The following is a 20,006-nucleotide window of genomic DNA, read 5'->3' as shown; positions in this document are numbered from 1 at the left end:
TAATTTTTTAGTGTAAGTAGTATCTGAAATTCAAATTTAATTGAGTATCCTGTAGTTTATGTGGTCACGCCAGTCCTCTATATTCTTTTTCCCCAACTGAAATTGTTGGCAGATAGACAACAAAGAAAAGGTGGGTTCTATACAGCATACTGATGAGCTCCAGACTATCAAATTACTAACACTAATTTTATCATCAAAAGAACACAAAGGACGACTGCACTGTGATCCTGCGTATAATAACTGAACCTTTTGAAAGCTTAGAGATAAATAATTAGTAGTATAAAATTCCTCTTTAAACTAAGTTCTTTCAGTTTACTCTCAAAACCACACCATGTATTTTTCATAGAGAAAAAACAAATTATAATTGACTCATAAAACAGAGACTGACTAGTTGCTAAAAATTCTTGGGACTATGAAGCATAAAGGGGCTATGTTTTTAGGAGACTTGAGTTCTAACCTAAGCACTTGCTACTAATGAGTTTTATGACCAGTGACAAACAATTTTCTTCCTCTGAGTTTCAATTTCATCTTCTATAAACCAGGGGAAACACCACCTGTTCTGATTACTTTATGTGAAGTGCAAGGTGCTGTCTTCAGCAAGGTATGAAATCAAGAATAGCAAACAGGCAATCAGAAGGTAATGCTAGTTCCAGCTATAAGACTACACAGATATGATGCCAAACCAGTCGAAACTTCTCTGGAGTTCAAGTTTTTCAGGTGTAAACATGGGCAGCTGTATTAACAAGCCACTAAGACCCCCTACAAAGTCTGACTTTATCAACAGGTCAACAGGTTATCATTAGGTCAGTCAACTCACTTAATGTCTTTCTGCACCTCAGCTTCCTCTTCTTTTAAACAGGAGAATGACCTCATGACTCCTTCACTCACCACACAAGGCTGATACATAAGTCAAATTAGAAAATGCTTGTAGGAGCATTTCAAAATCTCTTCCATATATTTAAGATTTTGCTATCTCCTGAACCCTTCATGCTCATTCCAATGGAGACACAGGGTTTGGGCTAAGGAGCAGTGGCTGTTCATTTCTTCATAAAGTCCCTCCAAGAGAATCAGAAAAAGGATGAGGGGAGAAAGGTGTTTCTGGTGTACAACATCAAAGGCTAAGTGGGCTAAATGGGGTCTGGAAACAGGCTGGCTACTGGCATCCTGACGACTGCTTGAGTCCTCAAGTCCTTGGCCAAAGCACATACTGCAGAATGCCATTCTTTATAGAATCCCATGAAGTTCCTCCTCCTCCCCAAGAATAAGAGTTACATCATAATTCTATGCAAGTTGCATCCTAACCATCTGAGCAAAAAGGAAAGAGACACAAGTTCCACAAGTTCCACAAGTTTTACCCCGTGCTACAAGCACTAATAACTTAGAGACTTTGCTGTCATGGATAAGTATGTCCTTGCTAACTGCTTGGCAAACCTGGGAGCACTTAAAAGCAGGACAGCCCTCTTAGAGTCTTTTGGTTGATTTCACTTTACAAGGCTGTTAATGAAAGCTAACAGGGCCCAGAAACTTGAAGTAAAGCCATAGCCCAGGGAAATGCAGTGAAAATTGGTGCCAAGAGTTTATATTTGATGATAAGATCCTGATGTTTAACATCCCATCCAAATCATTCCCTCTCTCCTTACCAAAATCTGTTATCCTCCAGTCACTTATATCCTTCCTTATTTTGACACAAAACATTTCTTACTTCATAAATGAATTGTATTATATACCATTTTTAAATGGGTAGATTAAATTTAATTTTGTGTTTGTTTGTTTTTAATTTTTACAATATGTCTTAAAATAAGTAGATCCTGGAGGGTACCAAAATCAACATTGGGAGCTATTCCTCTCAGGTAACACAATGTGAACACCATCTGTGGTTTCAAACTTGTATACATCATAGATGCTGCTGAGGCGCACAGAGGGACCCTTTCCCCCACTGTGCATGTAAAGAGCCCAAATGACTGATATTAATTAGATAATAGGAAATAAAGCCAAATGGCAGCTGCCAAAAACTTGCCAAGAGCTGTCATACATGTGCCCTGAATTTTAAATTTCAAACCTTTTTAAATAATGAATTCAATTAGGAGTTTACGGTCTCCATATCCTACTTTAGGGAAGACTCTTGCAGCCCAAACTGCTCATGCAATGGCAATTTGATATAAAAAATCAGTGGCATGAAGAATATTGTTTAATGCATTTTGATTTCACTGGGGTTCTTTACAATACTGACAGCACCACACCCTTCAAAATGGTGTTACAAAGTAGGTGGAGCACCCTACAAAATTAAATGAGTTCATGCACTCAAAAGGCCAGGAAGCCAGGTTCCAGCAGCTGCAGCAGGAAAAGGCTGAGCTGCATATTTCCAGTGTTGAACATTTTGCATTTTTAGTAATACACAGAGGGATGACCAAATTAATTTGTGAATGATAAAAAAAAAGATAAAAAAAATTCAGGGTGGGGGGGGGGAAGAATAGAAGATGAATGGTCATTTTTTTATGATAGTTGTAACAGAGTTTATTTCCTCAAAATTATACACATGGCAGAACCCTGTGTACTTCTATTTTTTTAAGTAGATAAAAGTATACTTCTTAAAATGATAGACTCAACTAAGTTAATGATTTAACTTAATGTTTCAAATCTAGTAATACCTTTTTTATAGATATTTAAATAGGTTTAAGTTTATATATTAGGCACACCTCATCTTCTTTATAAAAATATTACAAGTTGATTAGCAATCCTCATTGAAAAAATGAAAGGTAACTTAAGGCATATACTCTGTTAGGAATCAAAACTTTCCTCCTTTTTCAATTTCTCATTTTCACACAAGATTATTATAGACCTATGACAGAAAAGAAAACTACAATTTATAGCTTATGTTCTAGAAATTTTCCACTCATCTAGACATGTCACACACAGCTTCTTCCAAATACCTCTATCTAAAAGTATTAAATAGGAAATGCAAAACCTACTCACAGGACAGACAGATGTAAACTCTTGTAGAGATTTCAAATATGGTTAGCAAAAGACACACACACACACACACACACACACACACACACACACACAGATGCCTATGTCCATAAGGGCTCCATGCAGCAATATATTTACTTTCCACCAAAGTTGAAGTGCTCACTCATCTTACAAAATGAATCTTGAAAAAGACAGAAATGCTTTAAAATGCATATTTAATATTCCAGATGTCTTGAAAGGGGAAATGATTAAAATATTCTGTCTGGGTTTTATAGAATATTTCTTGGCATCTAGAAACCTAAGGGGAAAAAAAAGGAAAATTTACGAGGCAAAGTAAAATTGTGATATAAACACAGTAATTCTCATGAGTTAAAAATACAATTAGATGAAACCTAATTGTAGAGCAACTAGTTCAATGCATTTTGTACTCTTGCCTAAAAAAATGTACCAAAGGATGAAAATTTTTTGAAAATATATTGTATTTAGGGTATTTGTGTTCTAATACTAAAAATATAATTGTGATGGCCTAGTACCTAAATATTCAGCCACTCTATTTTAAAATGTCATTGGAGAGTTCCCACTTTTTAATACTCTAAAATTATAGATGGAAACTAAACCCACTTGGGCAAAGTCTCTAAGCAAATCATTTAGTAATGCGTATGCACGTTAAGGGGCCCTAGGAGAAACTTTAACCTCTTCCTGAGTTAGATTCCACATGATATTAAATCTATGAGCCTTTGCCTTGCTTCCTTTAACACTGACACTAAACTTCAGTAAAGCCTGGTGGGGAAGGGCCCTAAGTGGGACAGACTTGAGCTTCAACCCCACAGCTATTTCTTTCTAAGGGTGAAACCTTAGGTATATTATTCACTCCCTCAATAAAATGAATGAAGATAATGACATAACCTTTCTCAGGTTGTTAAGAAAATTAAAGGAAATAATGCATATAAAGTGACAGCATAGAGTCTGGGACATACAAATGTTATGTTTAATACAGTGTTTAATACACAATAATTATTATTTTTAAGTTAATCAAACATTATTAAATAATGGAGTACATCTTCAAAAGTGTTTTTTTTTTTTTTTGGAAAAACAATTTATTCAGTGGGCTTGTACAGAGTAACTAGATGTTAGCCATTGCTTCTTCTGAAGCTCCTAGTTTTAAAACACTAATATCTCTACAGAAACACATGAAAAAAAATTAAGTTGCTTTAATGTTAGTATTTTCTCAAATTATAACTGAAAAAACATAAGACTCCCTAGACAAATAACTACACTTACATATGATGTAATTTTTTGAATAACATATAAAAATAAAGAACTTAACAGTTGAGAAAAATAATTGCAAGAACATAGTTTGTTTCTCCATTACTACTTAAAAAAAATTTTTTTTTGCAAAAATAAGTTAGAGATTTGGGGATGATTCTTTTTGAAAAAATTGAAAGATAAAATAAAACTGACAACACATGTGAGAAAACATAACTAATTACCTATAATGAACATTATAGCAATATTTCATAGTAACCATAATTCTAAACTGGAGAATGGTTTTAATACTAGACAAAAAAAAATGCTTTAACACTCTGCTAGAGATTTGGGGACTAAAGTTGGTCTGTTTTAGCTCCTACCCAAGGGGCTCGCTTGAGGAAAGTCTGGAAGGCTGAAGCCTGGGCCTCAAGCATAGCTACGCAGCAAGTCCTTGAGCAGTGTAACATTTGGGGAGATTTGCAGGGTGCCTCAAACGAAACAGGGTAAAAAACTGCAGGCCCCGAATGATCCAGAAAAAACAATGCATTCCCATGCTTTTAAGTTTACTATTAAAACATCATCCCTTTTTCTTTCTCTCCAGTGCTTTTTTTATTTCTTAGGTCATGTGAATTAATCACTTTAAAACCAGAATTACAAAGAGTGTACTAATTTCCTGTCTGGAAAGCGATGGTTGATAACTTATATGGAAATCTGCTAAAATTATCCGTAGGAAAAACACAAAAGTAACTCACATAAAGTATAATGTTAGATATTTTTCCTGCTCTTTGATCCTGATTTTATACAGTTTTAGTTACACTGTTTGCATAATTTGACCTGGATCCACTACTCATTTCTGGAAAGCACTTAAAGAAGGAAACTATTCAATCTGAGAATCTGATAATCTGCTCTCCTTGTGAAAATAAAGAATGCTTAGGGTTGAAAGAGCTTTTTCAGCTCATTAATGAATTTTTCTGCCTTGATTCCTCCCCACCCCACCTCCACTCCCACTTTAAAACCCAGGGTTATTAACCTGAGCCAGTCCCAAAGCTGGGGACAACCCACCCCGGGAGGTCTGGACTCCCGGTCCAATTACCTTTCCAGTAGCACAACAATCCACAAATGGCTCTGTTCAAATCATTAATATTCATGTAAAATATAAGGACTTTTTTTAAGATTTTATTTATTCTTGAGCGAGAGAGACAGAGCATGGGCAGGGGAGGAGCAGAGCGAGAGAGGGACACAGAATCCAAAGCAGGCTCCAGGCTCTGAGCTGTCAGCACAGAGCCCGATATAGGGCTCAAACTCACAAGCTGTGAGATCATGACCTGAGCCGAAGTCGGACTCGGACACTCAACCAACTGAGGCACCCAGGCACCCCAAGGACTCTTAAAGTCTATAAAAATCGCTGTTTTATTGTTCTAATTCCCACTTACCAGAATAAAGAAATGACTATCAAAGTTTGTGATTATATGATTCTCAGGGTAAACTACTGAAATTCACTCTCCAAAAGGGAAGGAAATATGCATTATTTCCTTTAAATTTCTATGAAGTAAATGCTGCTTCCATTTTACAGAAAAGGCAAATAAAGCACCTAAGTTCATACTCTTTGAAAGAAAAAGTTCTAGGGTTGAAGCTTAGACTGCTCCTACCTAGGGCCCTTAACCAACATCAGTAAAAATCAATACTAAACAATTCAGAACAGTGGCTCCTAACCAAGTAATAGCACCAGTCCTTGGGGGCATTTGGAACTGTGGGTCACAATGATGGGAGTGCTCCTGGCATTTAGTTTCTGGGGTCCAGGGATGTTAAATAACCTGCAATTTGTTGAACAGTCTCTCACAGCAACAAAAAAAGGTCACCACTGAATGCCAATAGCATCCCTTTTGAGAAGCACTGGCTCGGATGAAGAAAAGATGAATATACTATAATAATAGGCTGTTAAATGAAACTGGGGAGATTTGGAGCACCTCCAAGTGACATCCTCACATAATGTCTACTGTGATGTTACCGTGATCAGTTCTCTTGGATCTGGTATGAAAAGGAAATGAACGCTCTGCCTGAAGTTACTTAGTATTTCCAAGTTTTCTCCAGCTATGAAAACATCTGAGAAGTTGACTGGGACCAAATATAAATAAAATGCAGAATCGCTTCATATGGTTTCACATTCACATTTGATGGAGAGTTAAAAGAAACAGGTTTTGTAATTTTCCATGCATTTGCAATCACATGTATGAAAAACGTTCCTTAAAGGAAAACCTACTTATATCTGAAAGAACACATCATAACTGACATCTCTGCTGTAAATATGTAAATTGATTTGTTTTGCATATGGGAAAGACTGCACTAGATTGCCGTTTTTCAATCTGAGGTATGAGAAGGCCTGAGAATCCAAAACAAGTACGTTTTAAATATCTGTAATTTTTCTATGAAAATGTTCTAATTTTGTGTTTTCACACTGATGACAATTAAAACCCCTAAAAAAGGTGCAAGAAGTACACTTTAAAATACTGGGATGACCACCTTCAAACCAAGTGCTAGCCTACAATTTTAACACTCAGATTTATATCTGTGTTTACAACCATACGAACAGCTCAATTGTTCTAGGATAAAGAAAAAAATAAAAAAGAGACAAATTTAATCTGTAAGTGTGCTTTCAAACCAAGCAAAAAAAAAAAAAAAAAAAACACCACCACCACACAAAAGCTATGCTATAGCAATAAAAGCTTCATGACTGTTCGGACCCAGTGGGAGAAGTGAATCATCATTAGGGCAACTGTAGCAAAGGTGAACTGACCTCACCAAACTCTTTACTGAGCAGTCAGGGCCATATGCAGTCTGCAAGGGTGATGTAATAAATACTGTCAATCTGCATCTGGCTGGAGTTTTACCATTTTTATTCATAGTTAGCTTATAAATTTATTTTGGTATTACAATTGGAAAAATGCTGAAATTATGATTAAATTATACCTACTCTTAGGAATCCCATATTTAACCAACATTAAATAAAAGGAAGTCCAACACTAGGTATGGTAGATACCTAGAATTTCTGGCTATGCCTATATCACTTTCTTTTAGGAATTCCCTCTCCTTCAATGGGATATCACATTGTGGGTTACCTGCCCCAAGAAAGTAGTCGGACGACCCTATTCTTCTGGATACAATTGACTGGACCAGAGCAGTCACATGACTCAAGCAAGGCCAGAGAAAGTTTGAGAGGACTGACACAGATGACTCGGTAGTTCTCTAACATCAGGATTTTAAGACCCACAGAAAGTTGCCATGAAAAAGCTTCCAGCACATAAAGAAAGCATACAGAATAAAGCCAACACAGCATAGGGCCAAAAAATGGATGGCAGGATGGGATGGATAGATGGATGGATGGATGGGCTGAAGGAAGGACAAACAGATTAAATAGATTTACATACAAACAGAATCCCGACAATATTTGATCAGATGAATTTCACAGACAAATCTATTTCCAGGCACTTAATTATGTAAGACAATTTTGTATAAATTCAAGTAGGGCTACTTATGACCAGAAGTTTTCTAACTAACATACCACAGATCAATAAGAATGTCTTTTTTATCAGGAGAACATTACTTAAGTTTGAGAAACACTGGATTAAAGATCTTTTCTAAATCTAAAGTTCAAAAATCCTGCGTGTGTGTATGTGTGTGTGTTTTAATTATTTCATCAGCTTAAAGGGTCAGGATTTTTTTCTCTTCTTTCAACCTCAGCATAGGTATTCAACAGAGAGTAGAAATAATGATTGCTATTTTTTTTATAATTATCACTAAGGATATATTAGATGGAGATCTTTTTTTCTCCCAAGTTTAGATTTAATAAAATTATTCACAGAATATAATTTGCTGATTTTAGAATTCAGAATCAAGGGGAAAGTCTTGAAGGATACAGAAGCTAATAATGGCACATGACACTTTAAAAAGCATGCTTAGTACAAACTATAAACCAGAGAAATAAATATCTTTAAAAGCTTTTTAATTATTTTATTTTTTTAATGTTTTTATTTATTTATTTTTGAGAGAGAGGGGAACGGGGGCAGACAGAGAGGGAGAGAGAGAGAGAATCCCAGGTAGGCTCCACACTGTCAGTGCAGAGCCTGACACGGGGCTAGATCTCACAAATTGTGAGATCATGACCTGAGTCAAAATCAAGAATTGGATGCTTAACCAGCTGAGTGTCCCAAGTGTCTCAAAAAGCTTTTTAGAATACTTATCAAAATGATTCTTAAAAACCTAACACTCAGTTAGCTTTACCTGCCTGAAACATTTGGTTGGCCATAAGTATAAATTCCCACCAGTTAGAGAAAATGAATACAACATTTACATCATGAAAAAATATATATAATTCCAAACAAAATGAGAATACCAAGTCAGTAAATAAGATTACAGAGCTAAATATCAGATGAATGACTCATGTGGAAAGACTTTCTTCAATTTTTATGCCTAGGTATATAGCTCCCAGGCACTTTTTGCTGAGAACCTGATATAACAGATATTTCCAAAACCACATCAATCAGCTGTAAACACTGGTCAATGGAATCTACATCTGTCCAGCTAAACTAATTTCATAGGAAGTCCTGCAAAGTCAGTAGCTAGTCTGCATCCTAAATTCAGAAATTAGTCATTTTTCAACCCTCCACTATCAATCAACTCAGTGATTTATTTAATTGCCCTTAAGTCTTTACCAAAGGCTTTCATCCTAGGAAGAGGTTTTTATCCTACAATCAACTCTGAGAACAAAGAGCAAATCTAACTGAACCTAACAGTTATAGGTTTAATAAATTATTAATGTGAAAAATGTTTTGGGAATAAACTAATAAACATCAACCAGTTCTGCGTAACCTTTTCAACGACGGAAGAAATCTTTCCTGAGCATTATTAAAATGCACTGGGAAGTTCAAAATTCTAAGTTAATTTGTGTTTTCAAATTTAAAGGAAAGGAAGCATATTACTAAGACACATTCCCTGTAATCAGATAAGGATGAAACTTTACCTGTACAACTTGAAAGCCAGTTTCAGATATTTTAAATATTTAAATACTTAGGTGGAATTACTTAAAAAGAAAATTTTGTTGCACAACATATTCAAAATGTTAAATATTGCACGTCTTGAGATGTTGAAAACATGATCCTAGGAAAATACAGATCTGAAAAAAAGCTACTGAATTGTACTATATGCCTATTTCAGATTTTGTTAGCTAAGCAGATAGATTTATTTTGAGATACCATCTGTGACTAGTTGCCACTGCATTAATTCTACCACATTCTTAGGAATCATGACCTTGTACTGCAGGCTCTAGAATGGGTCTGATTTTGAAACCTTGAGAACACTAGAGATAGAAGGGGCCTTGAGAAACATCATTTCAGGGGCTCCTACAGCTTCTTCTAGGAGAAAGGAATTCTATGCATATGAGTACTCTTAGGGCACTAAAAAGCAGTTTAGAGCTGGCTATATGAACCCTGGTTATAAACAATACAAAAAGAAAAGGCCGTTATTGCATCAGATTTACCTTCATAAAAATATTATAAATAATATTAAAGTCAGACTGAGTCAACAATCACAGGGTTTTATTATATTCAACACTAGCGACAGCTTAATCAAATAGCTTAACAAATCAGTTGTCTGAAAATTGAAAATTATATTCCTATATAATTACAGACACAATAATTTTTAAAAGTAGATAGCAATATTTATTTTATATCCATCATCTGATTTTAAAATAAATATCTTGCAAATAAAAATGTTAAGCTTTTAGAGATGAGAAAAAATTATGAAGAAAAAAATGTCAAGTAATTCAGCACAGCTTTGCAGTGTCAAATAAAAGGTCTATCGCAGAAAGCTACTTGGGAGTGTAAAACTTCTGTTTCTGGACTTTGATCCAAGCGATCATAAAAACTTGTCCTCACTTAGTAACTCCTATTTTCATTATATGCCAAATATTCTCAAGCTTTAGCCTAGTACAAAACAAAGCAGTAAAGTCAATCATGTTACCCCTACCATGCTAAATAAACTATAACATCACCCACAATGGCAGAGCTGATTAGTAACTAATGAAAAGTAACATTATTTTAATATGCTGTCAAGAATAACAACAGATGTTTAAGTGGCATTAGCACCCAGAAGACTTCATTTGCAAATACATGAAGATTAGAGCCCTTGATTAACACAGTATCTCAGGCAGGTAGGACTGAGGAAGTTGTCTAGAATAGTGAGGGTGGAAATTTTCCATATGTTGTACTTTTACTAATCTCAAATTATTTTTTTATGCCAAAAGATTATGTTATGGATTGTTCAACCAACACTCTCAAATTCACATCAACAGTCTGTGATTACTAAAAAGCATCTGTGCTCCAAGCTTTTAGCTTTTAACTGGGTGCTTAGCTTTGTATTTGAAGATACAGGAAACAATCTAATACAGCGGCAGAATTGCTTTCGAGGTCAACCAAACCCATGGGTATTTAAATGAGAATTTAGGAATGCCAGAACCTTCATTCTGTTCGACGACTACTATTGAGTACAGATCATTCAGTCTGGAGATAGGATAAAGAGGCATGCATGAATGTCAAATGACAACAATCAAATCAAATAATGTAGAAACAGTTCCATTCACATGCCTGTCTACACTCACAGATGGCCAATCTAAGTGTATCCAAATTTCTTTTAAATTTTAAAACATGTTAAATGTTTCTACAGAACTGTTTCATGGGTTTTCTGAATCACTGACAGTATTCACTGTACACTTACAAAATGTAACAAAAGGAAAAAAGCAAAGTAATGTGAGCTTCTAGTTAAAAAAAAATCTTAGCTGTAAAGTTAAAATGTCTGCAAATAAATTTTTACTACAACCATAAGACTCACACTGGGTTTAGAAGTTTGGCATTTTTATAATCAACTACTGTCTAATCTCGCAATCTTAAATCTCCAGTTAATGCCACCAAATATAAGACCAAACTGGAACCTCTGACTACACACAAGCTCTTAGATTATATTCTTTAAACTGACAACTTTCAGCACTTCATAACTCTTAAAACTGAGGGCCTGTACTACTCTTAAACATTTTATACTTTCGTTTTCCAACTCCTATTCAACATAAGCTCTTATAAATACATAAGAATATATATACACAACACACACGTATCAGAGAAAGTGGTCAGCCTATGTCAATATAAACTATAATACAAAAACTAACTTAAAAAATCTTCATATAGAGTCTCAGATGATCTAAATTTTACACAGAGCAGTGTAATTTTGAGAAATTGGGATTTTAATCTTTTGCTACTTGGGAGAAGAAGTAATGTGAAAAGAAAAATAAATTTAATTCTTTCCATTTATTTTCCAGTAAAATGTTTTTCAAAGTTTTGGCAGGCTCTGAGTGAGGTGTTCTTACCTATGACTACTTAAAAAGAACCACCAAACAATCCCAAATTTCTGATTTTAAAGGGAGAGATGGGAAAAAAAGAAAAGGACAATTTATGTTGATTTATAAGACAAATCACTTTTTTCTTTCAACTGTTAATAATACGCCACCTCCCAAAAACACCTTGACACACTTAAAAAAAAATCAGCCCAGTTCTCCTGCTCACTCCCCGTTCAACGAGGGCAGTGGATGAGTGCAAGGGGGAAAGGAAACGAGGGGCAGATGGCCTCGGAGTAGCAGGTGACCGCTGAAAACTGTCGGCCACAGCAATCAGCAATTCCAGATCTAGATGGCCTTAGTGCCTTACCCTACACTCGCAGAAAAGTGTGTTTTGAAAAGAAACCACTTTCTTTCCAGGGTTTATCCTCCGCTTGCTCCAGATTTAAGATTCTGAAGGAAGAAGGCCAAAATGGGGAAGCCAACTTTAAAAGGAGGGCGGAGTAATTAAACAGAAGAGTTAAGATTTGCCCTAAGCAGTAGCCTCTATCAAAAAACCCCGAAAGTAATGAAATCGATACAAATTCGTTAGGAGAAACAGCCTTAAAAAAAGAGTCCCTTCTAAGATACCAAAGTAATACACCGAAAGAGAATAAAGGAAAACAAAAATGTCAGACAGTCCATTTTCAATGAAGATTCCTCCGCTGGTGTGACCCGGGCGCCACCACCCCAGCACCCGGCCCCGCGCCCCCAGGGAAAGTGGGAAGGGAGGGGATGCTGAAGGAACTACCTGGTTTTGTCTCCAAAGGGCAACATATCAAACATGGGAAGTTCGAAGTGCAGACCATGCGGGCTCCGCAGACCCTGGATTCCAGAAGGCGCCGGGGGGCGACGACGTGCCCAGGTGAGGCGGTGACTCAAAGCCCGCTCCCCTACCGACCCCGCCACCGCACCGCTGCCAGCCGCCGCCCGCTCGTCCCGCGCTGCGCCGCCCCCTGGCGGGGAGCGCCCGGCACAGCGGAGACGGAGCGCGGGCGGGTGGGACCCCAGCGCCGTGCCCCGGCTGGCCGCTCCACCATCACCGCCTCGAGTGCGTCTCCCTAGCGGCCGAGGCGGCCAGCGCCGGCTGCCCGACGGCCGCTGCCTGGATGTGGCGGCGGAGGACACGGGACCCTTCTCCGAAGAGGTGCGTCCTGGAATCAGCCCGAGTCGGCTTCCCACCAACTCCTCAGGCTTTGAGGGATCCGCCCGCCACACACTCCCCTCTCCACCTCCTCCTTCCTCGGCTTCAGCCCCAATGCCTTCCTAACTCAAGGCGAGCGTTTCCCACGCGCGCCCAACTGGCCCCCGGGCGGCCGCCTCCCAAAGGACAGGCGCCCTCCTCCCAGCCCTCCGCAGCGGCCGCCCGGCGCTTGGCTCTCGACCAGAAAGAGCTGGCCTCTGGGGTCGGCTGGGGCCGCGCGGGACCCGCCAGCCCCCAGCTGTCCGCTCCCGCCGCGCCTCCCCCGCGCCCTTTGTGTGCGCGCCGCGAACCCCTCTGCGGAGAGGTTTCAGCGGCGCCGCCTTGGGAGCAGGAGAGAGTGAAAGGAAACGCGCGGGCCAAACTAAGGACTGGAAGGGGGCAAAAGGCGACAGCACTTACTCTGGGAAGATTCCGGCATGTTGCAGCCTTTGGGCTCCTCGTGGTCTCGCCCCTACCCCGGCTTCCCCGCCCCGCCAAGGGCCGGGGCGAGGGGGGACGGGGGAGGAGCGGAGCCGCTAGGAACGAGTTGGAAATGGTGCTTCCGGAGCTGCAGGGAAGGGGCTCAAAAACTGTTTTGGTTTCGCTAAGGAGATTTGGGGGACCAGGAGGCTAGAGAAGGGCTGGAGGAAGGCCCATGAGCGCGGGTCTATGTAAATAATCTTGCTCTCAGGGAATACCAGGGCAGCCGGGGTGTATGTCTGGGGGGCGGGGGGGAGGGCCCATGTACATTTTTGTATTTGAACTTTGTGAGCAAGTTGGATCGAATCCCATGCTTGGGCTTTTCGACTGTACTTGCCATAAAGTCGAGGGCTCTATACCCTAACAGGACCAAGGACCTACTTAAAAAGCCAAGGGCCTGGGAACGGAGGTTGTTTAATGGTGAAGGCAGGGGAAAATTCAACAGGGGAGAGAGATGTGCCCCCAGGTCACTCTCAGCGACCCGACTGAGTCTTCCAGGGGGTCCTCTTCTTACCTGGTGGCTTTCCTAACAAAGTAAGAGAAGGTAAAGTCCCAGTGATCATCCAGCCACGCTTCCACCGAATCCTGGTCCCGCTGCAACTGCGACCCCCCGGGGCCCGGGCTGGCCCGCTCCATGATCCGCGCCCCAAGTCTCTGCAGCTGGTTTGTGCTGTTTTCCACCCCAGCTGGGGTCCCTCCCTCGGAGGAGCAGGACTCTGCCCCGAGACCCTCCCCCTCCGCCTTGCTCCAGTCCGGCTGGCTTTCGGCGAAGCTGCTCCGGCTCCTGGCCAGCCTCTTGCCGCGCCCCTCCTCTCCCGGTCCTCACCGCTCCCAGGTGTGGCGGGTGGGGCAGGCGCTGCAGCCGCGCGTCCTCCCTGGGGTCTGGTGGAAACCGGGTCTCGCAGTGTCTCAGGTCCCCAGATTCCAAGGCGGCGGCGGAGGCAACTGGCGAGCTCTCCGGAAGCTAAGTGGCCACGGCTGGAAGGAGGCCACGCCACCGCTGGGGTGCGCTGTGTGCTGAGCGGGATCCAGGGGAGCGCGCAAAGGTGACTGTGGGTGTGTTCGCAGATGCCCCGCTGTCAGAAAGGGAGAGTGGCGATCTGTGCGCCCATCCTAAATCCCGAAAGCTGGAGCTAGGGGAAGTTTCCACGCAAAGTAAGAGGTGCTGCTACCCTGGGCACTTTTTCCTCTGGGCTGACTGAACAATGACCGTCTGGCCTCGCTTTCCTCCAACCCAGGGCTTGGGTCTGGGAGAAACGGGGATCATCGACCTTCCTCGGAGCCCAGTCAGCCCCGGGGGTTCGAAGCACCCCAGCAACCGTGCGGGTTAAGGAGAGCTGGGGCGTGCGCCACAGATTTGCGGGTCCTGGTGGGTAACTTCCAACAAAGCCATTCCCGTGTTTAAAATGTTAATATTAACGACAATAATAGTTACAAATTAGGGGTCTGCATCAAACATTCCCTTTTCATGGCTGGAACAAGATTTCCTAGGAAAAGGAAAAGGTAAACTGAAATAATTATGATGGTTTGTGTATGAAGTCAGAGAACAAGGGCACCTCTGTACAATGAGGTTAACTTGAGAGCACAGGCACTACGCGAGTACAGTGCACAGCAGCCGATTAGCCCAAGTTTAAATTAATTCGTCGTATTTAAAAGGAATTAACACGCGCTCACACACACACACACACACACACACACACACACACACAAACACACACACACACACACACACACTACAAAAAAAAAGTATCCGTTTAAAAGGGCTCAGCCTTCCTACTCTGTTTTGCCCTGTCCCAATCATGCTTTACAAGAAGGAAGTTGGTGTCTTCCTTTTGCTTTGTTCTCATCTCCATCTTCTTGTCCCGCAATTTGCAGTTTTAATATGGTATTTTGCAGTGACCTAATTTGGGGGTAGAATTAAATCAGGAGTTGTATGTTTCACTACGTGTGAAGGACACTATTATCAGTGATATACCCTAAGTGATCGAGCTGACATACTTTTAACAAAGTCCTTTCAAAATACTCTTGGCAAGAATGTAAGACATTACTCACTACATAGAAACGCATGATTAAATTGATAATGTAAGAACTTTAGAAAATGCCTTCCAATCCCCCCAATGCAATGGTTTATCCTTCCTGCATTAAATAGTTGTCTTTCTGTAACTTCAGTTTCTGACACTTCACTGTTGCATATAAGTAACCACAAGCCAATAAAAAGTAAGCAAAGCAGTAGAATGTGACATAATGCATGATAAATTATATCAGATTTTAAAATGTGAGCTCTAATTTGTTACTATGATCCTGATGTGTGATTACAGTGCTCATGAGCTAGAGACTGCCCTCGGTGCTCAGTTTTTCCCTGTAGAAATCCACGCATTTCTCCTAACAGGAGGTCAATTATGATTTAAAATTCTGCTTACCTACAAAAGATGGAGTGAATTTTTGGCTTGAAATATTTGCTTCTGTTGGTTGTCTTGATTAAATAAACTATCTAAATGTCCATTTTTTCTTTTAACCTGAAAGGGTCAAATTATTAGAAACCAGGAAGTTTTCTGAAAAGTTACTTGAAAACAAAACAAAATAAAACAGTTTATGGATTCTCCCATCAGTGGGTCTGAATTCTCTGTGATGTACATGGTAGATTGGGGGTTACTATGAAGGCCTGTTATATGAAGTGAGCATATCACAAGGGATTGGGAGATGAGGTATTTCAGACTGTTCTAGTCTCCAGAAATCTCAGATAAAATTTGTAACAAAACCTCTATAATTGTAAAGTTCTTAAAGGGGAGCATATTTTGCATTGACCTCACCCTGACCTCTTGTTCCCCAGCTCCATTTTATTCTTTATCCCTATTTGCTAGATTATTTAATGTTTTAACTTACTGGTACAGACTGCACTAAGCATCTCCAATCTTGTTTTAGAATGAGTTGAAGATTGAGTAAATAACAAACATTACCAGGAAATAACTTCAAAAATGCTGTTACTGCTATTCACAACAAATAAATGTGCAATGATTTAACGGAAAGCCCTCCAGTTCCCAATATACTGGAATGAAGCCCAAACTCTCTAATGTGGCTTACAAAGTTCAACATGATTTGGCTTTTACCTACCTCTACTGTTGAAGGTTTTGATCATACAACCAGAAAAAAATAAATCTATGATCAAGTTCCTTTCAAAAAAAAAAAGAATATGAATTATAAAAGTCATGAAAAACTTTCCTGCTTTGCTTTTTCCCCCCCAAGTGCCACACAGTATATTCTGTCCCCTTGCAGCAATCCTGTATATTCCAGGCTTGAGAAAATTAATATATTTGCACTTATAATGATATCTAAGTTTCTAACTATTGAAGGGGGAAGACTAGAACTATACATTGTAGTGTTGAAATAGAATTGGAGGTTAAAAATTAAATATGGGGGGGGGGTGTAGTTGTGTATCATGCAGGGAAATCCCACATGATGAAGAAGTACAGGCAGTTTCTGAGAACTGTGGGTATCCTCTAGCTGACAGCCTACAAGGAGCTCTAGTCAGCAAAAAAAAAAAAAATGAATCCCTCAGTCTTCACAATACAACAAAGAAAATTCTGCTACCAAACTTTTTGAGCACAAAAGCAGATATTTCCCCAGTCAAGCCTCAGATGTGACCACAATTCCAGCCAATATATAGACTTGCAACCTTCTAATATGCTAAGAAGACATCTTCATAATTGATATCTTAATAATGAGTCCTACAATCCACGAATATAGTATATTTATCCATTTATTCTGGTCTTTTAAAAGTTTTCCCGGTAATATCTTCTAGTTTTTAGTGCATTGGTCTTACACATATTTTGTTAAATATATCTCTGTATCTACTTCAGCTTTCTCACTGGGAGGTACTAGCAGCAATAACATTTCAATAGCAATGAGTACACTAAGTACCCAGACTTTGGCTTCTAAATGCCATTCTCCACTTTAAAAGGAACCAAGAGTCTTTGGAGAAAAAGTTCCAGGTCTAGGACAGGAAACGTATAAGATATGCCTGGAAAATCTTGTGCTAGAAAATTAGAAAGGCTTAAAATGATGGCAACATATCAGAAGGACAGAGGATGTAACTGAAGGGAGCTTCCAATGAACAAATCTGGATCAATTTGAATATCAAAATATAAAGTAATAGCAAATTGTAACCACTGACTAAAATAAGAAACTGTGATTTCACTCTGATATAAATAAATCGCTAGATAAGTAAGTCAATAGAAAGAAGAGAATGCCAGCTAATAAATACAAAAGGAACTATGTAGTTAGAAAATCATCAGTGGTTGCTAAAACTAATAAGTGAGAGTTTGATGATGAATGGGATGTTTACATAGTCTTAAAGTATCTCCTCACAAGTTTTTTTTTTTTTTTTTTATCAGTTATCATGGGAAAATCGTATCTTTACAATGAAAAAACTTGTGGATCTAACTACGTGATCAATTTAATATCACTTATGTATACAATAATACACTTATATGTATAAAGCATATACACCTTTTGATAGGATATGCTGAGAAGGATACAAGATCACTTCTGTTACTCCTGAATCTGAATCTAATCATGAGGATCAGATTGAGGGATTTCCAAACAAACATACCCAGATTGAGGGACTTTACAAAATAACTGGCCTGCATGCTCCCAAGTTTTCAAGGTCAAGAAAGACAGAGAAAGACAGAGGACCTAGTTACTTGTTACTTTGTAACAATATTACCACAACATTAGTGGCTTGAAGCAACACACATTTGTTATCTCCCAGTTTTTGTGAATAAGGAGTGTAGGCTCCACCAAACCGTGTCTTCTGCTCAGGGGAGTTCTCACAGGCAATCAGGTGTCAGCCAGAGCTGCGTTCTCGTCTGAGGGTCAACAGGAGAAGGATCTGCTTCCAAGTACATTCAGGCCTTTGGCAGAATTCAGTTCATTGTGATTGTAGAACTGAGAGATTCTTTTTCTTGCTGAGTTCTGGCTGGAGACCCTTATAGGCTCTTGGCCGGAGGCCCCTCTCTGCCTCTAGAAGCCACCTTCATTTCCTTGCTTTCATTATCCAACATGCCTGCCTGCTTCCTAGAGCCAGCAAGGGAGAGACTCTAGCAAGATGGGCACTATAATCTTATGTATGTGATCACACAATCACATACACATAATCACATACACCCCATTACTTTTGCCATCTTCTGTTTGTTGGGACCAAGTCAAGGTTCTGCCTTTGTACAAGGGGAGGGGAATCACAACAGGGTATGAACACCAGGAGGGAGATCCATGGAGGCTACTGCAGGAATCCTTCTAGAATAATACTGTGTAATAAAGCATAGTGACTGTGACATAGCATGTATTCAGTAGATATTTGTGGGAGCAATTTGAAAAAAATAAGTTTTGTTAGAATTCTTTGGCTGCGCTTTTGTGCATTGTATGTAAATATGTTAGCAACTGATCTTTGAATAAGGATTATTTCTTTTAGTGGTCTTTGGAAGTCTTTTCATACCGAGTAAAATCACCATTTACTCTTAGTGCTAGGCTCATGTGAAATAGCAGTTTTCTGAGGACAGTTTTGGAGTACATGTTTCAAGTTGTTGCACAGCCTCGAACAGGGATCAGCCTATTCTCTTAAATGGGTGAATTTAAATTAGATCATAATTCTCCAATTCAAAGACAGAGCCAACTTATGAAGAATAAAGCTGTGTAATAGTGCAATCACTCCAATCAGTACATAGAATTTTCTTTCCCAAATCAAACATACAGTTTTCTACCCAAGGTTCTTGTAGCAGCCAAGAAGTTAGCTTGATATACGAAGGCTGATCCATGTGGAAAGATTATTACATACAAGATGGTGAGCAGCTGTTTTTTGTTTTTTGTTTTTTTTTTGTTTTTGTATCAATGAAGGTCACACATAGAGCAAATGGACTTACATCAAAACCGGAGGGATTTTGGACAGATACTAGACACATTTTCCTGACAGAGGGATGCAATACAGATGGATTTATGATGAAAAACAACTGTGGAATTTTTCCCTGGAGACTTTTACAAAAGGAGTGGACAACCACCTGTTGATAATGCTTTGAAGTCCTATATCAGAGACAGATCGACCTCAGGAGGTCTTTCGGTTCCTCACCACCCTTTCACCTGCATATGGACAGTGCGTTAAACAGAGCAATTATGTGGTGTTCATTGGTAAATAATATTAACTGCTCACAGACACAGAGCATATAACATAAAACACTCATGCCCAGAACAAATCTATGCTCTTCCCATCCACTTTCCTATTGAAAGAGATTCCTTTCTCTAGAGAAAATATCCCACACTAGTCAGAATGACTAAAAATAAAATAATTAGTTTAGAAAGAAATAGCAAAGAGTGAAACACTTTTAAGTCAACTACATCCAGGTATGACACACTTAACTAAAAAACCAGTTTAAAAGTAGGTCATTTAAAATAGACTTTTTAAAGGTTGAGGGAACAAAAACGTGTATTTTTAAAAGAAAATCTAGAGAAACAGGTTTATTGATCTTGAATTTCTAGAGAATCACTTGTCATTTTCTAAAATAAATTACAGGTAAATTTTTTTTTGTCGATGCTGAGAGTCTCATTTTAAGAATCTCAGACATCTTTGTAGACACCATTGTGGAGCCCATCTCCTCCCAAGTATTAAGAAAAAGTGTGATTTAATGATCAAGCCAGAGAAAAAGAAGGAGCCTCATGACT

At 39.3% G+C, this 20,006-nt stretch overlaps 1 protein-coding gene across 5 annotated transcripts in view; it reads right to left on the bottom strand.

Annotated features, from left to right (window-relative positions):
• The window catches only part of PDE5A (phosphodiesterase 5A), a 141,734-nt gene extending 127,474 nt beyond the window's left edge, over nucleotides 1-14,260 (bottom strand). For 2 of the 5 annotated variants that reach the window (XM_042935613.1, XM_042935617.1), the window contains exon 1: nucleotides 13,813-14,118. In XM_042935613.1, coding sequence (XP_042791547.1) covers nucleotides 13,813-13,934 — 122 coding nt within the window. In that variant the 5' untranslated portion in view covers nucleotides 13,935-14,118. The other 3 variants (XM_042935616.1, XM_042935615.1, XM_042935614.1) reach the window with 3 other exon arrangements.
• Nucleotides 14,261-20,006: the final 5,746 nt, after the last annotated feature.

This window comes from Panthera leo, chromosome B1 (assembly GCF_018350215.1).
Source record: "Panthera leo isolate Ple1 chromosome B1, P.leo_Ple1_pat1.1, whole genome shotgun sequence".
NCBI lineage: Eukaryota > Metazoa > Chordata > Mammalia > Carnivora > Felidae > Panthera > Panthera leo.
Note: the sequence above shows the minus strand (reverse complement) of the source record. Positions and strands in the feature narration are given on the sequence as shown.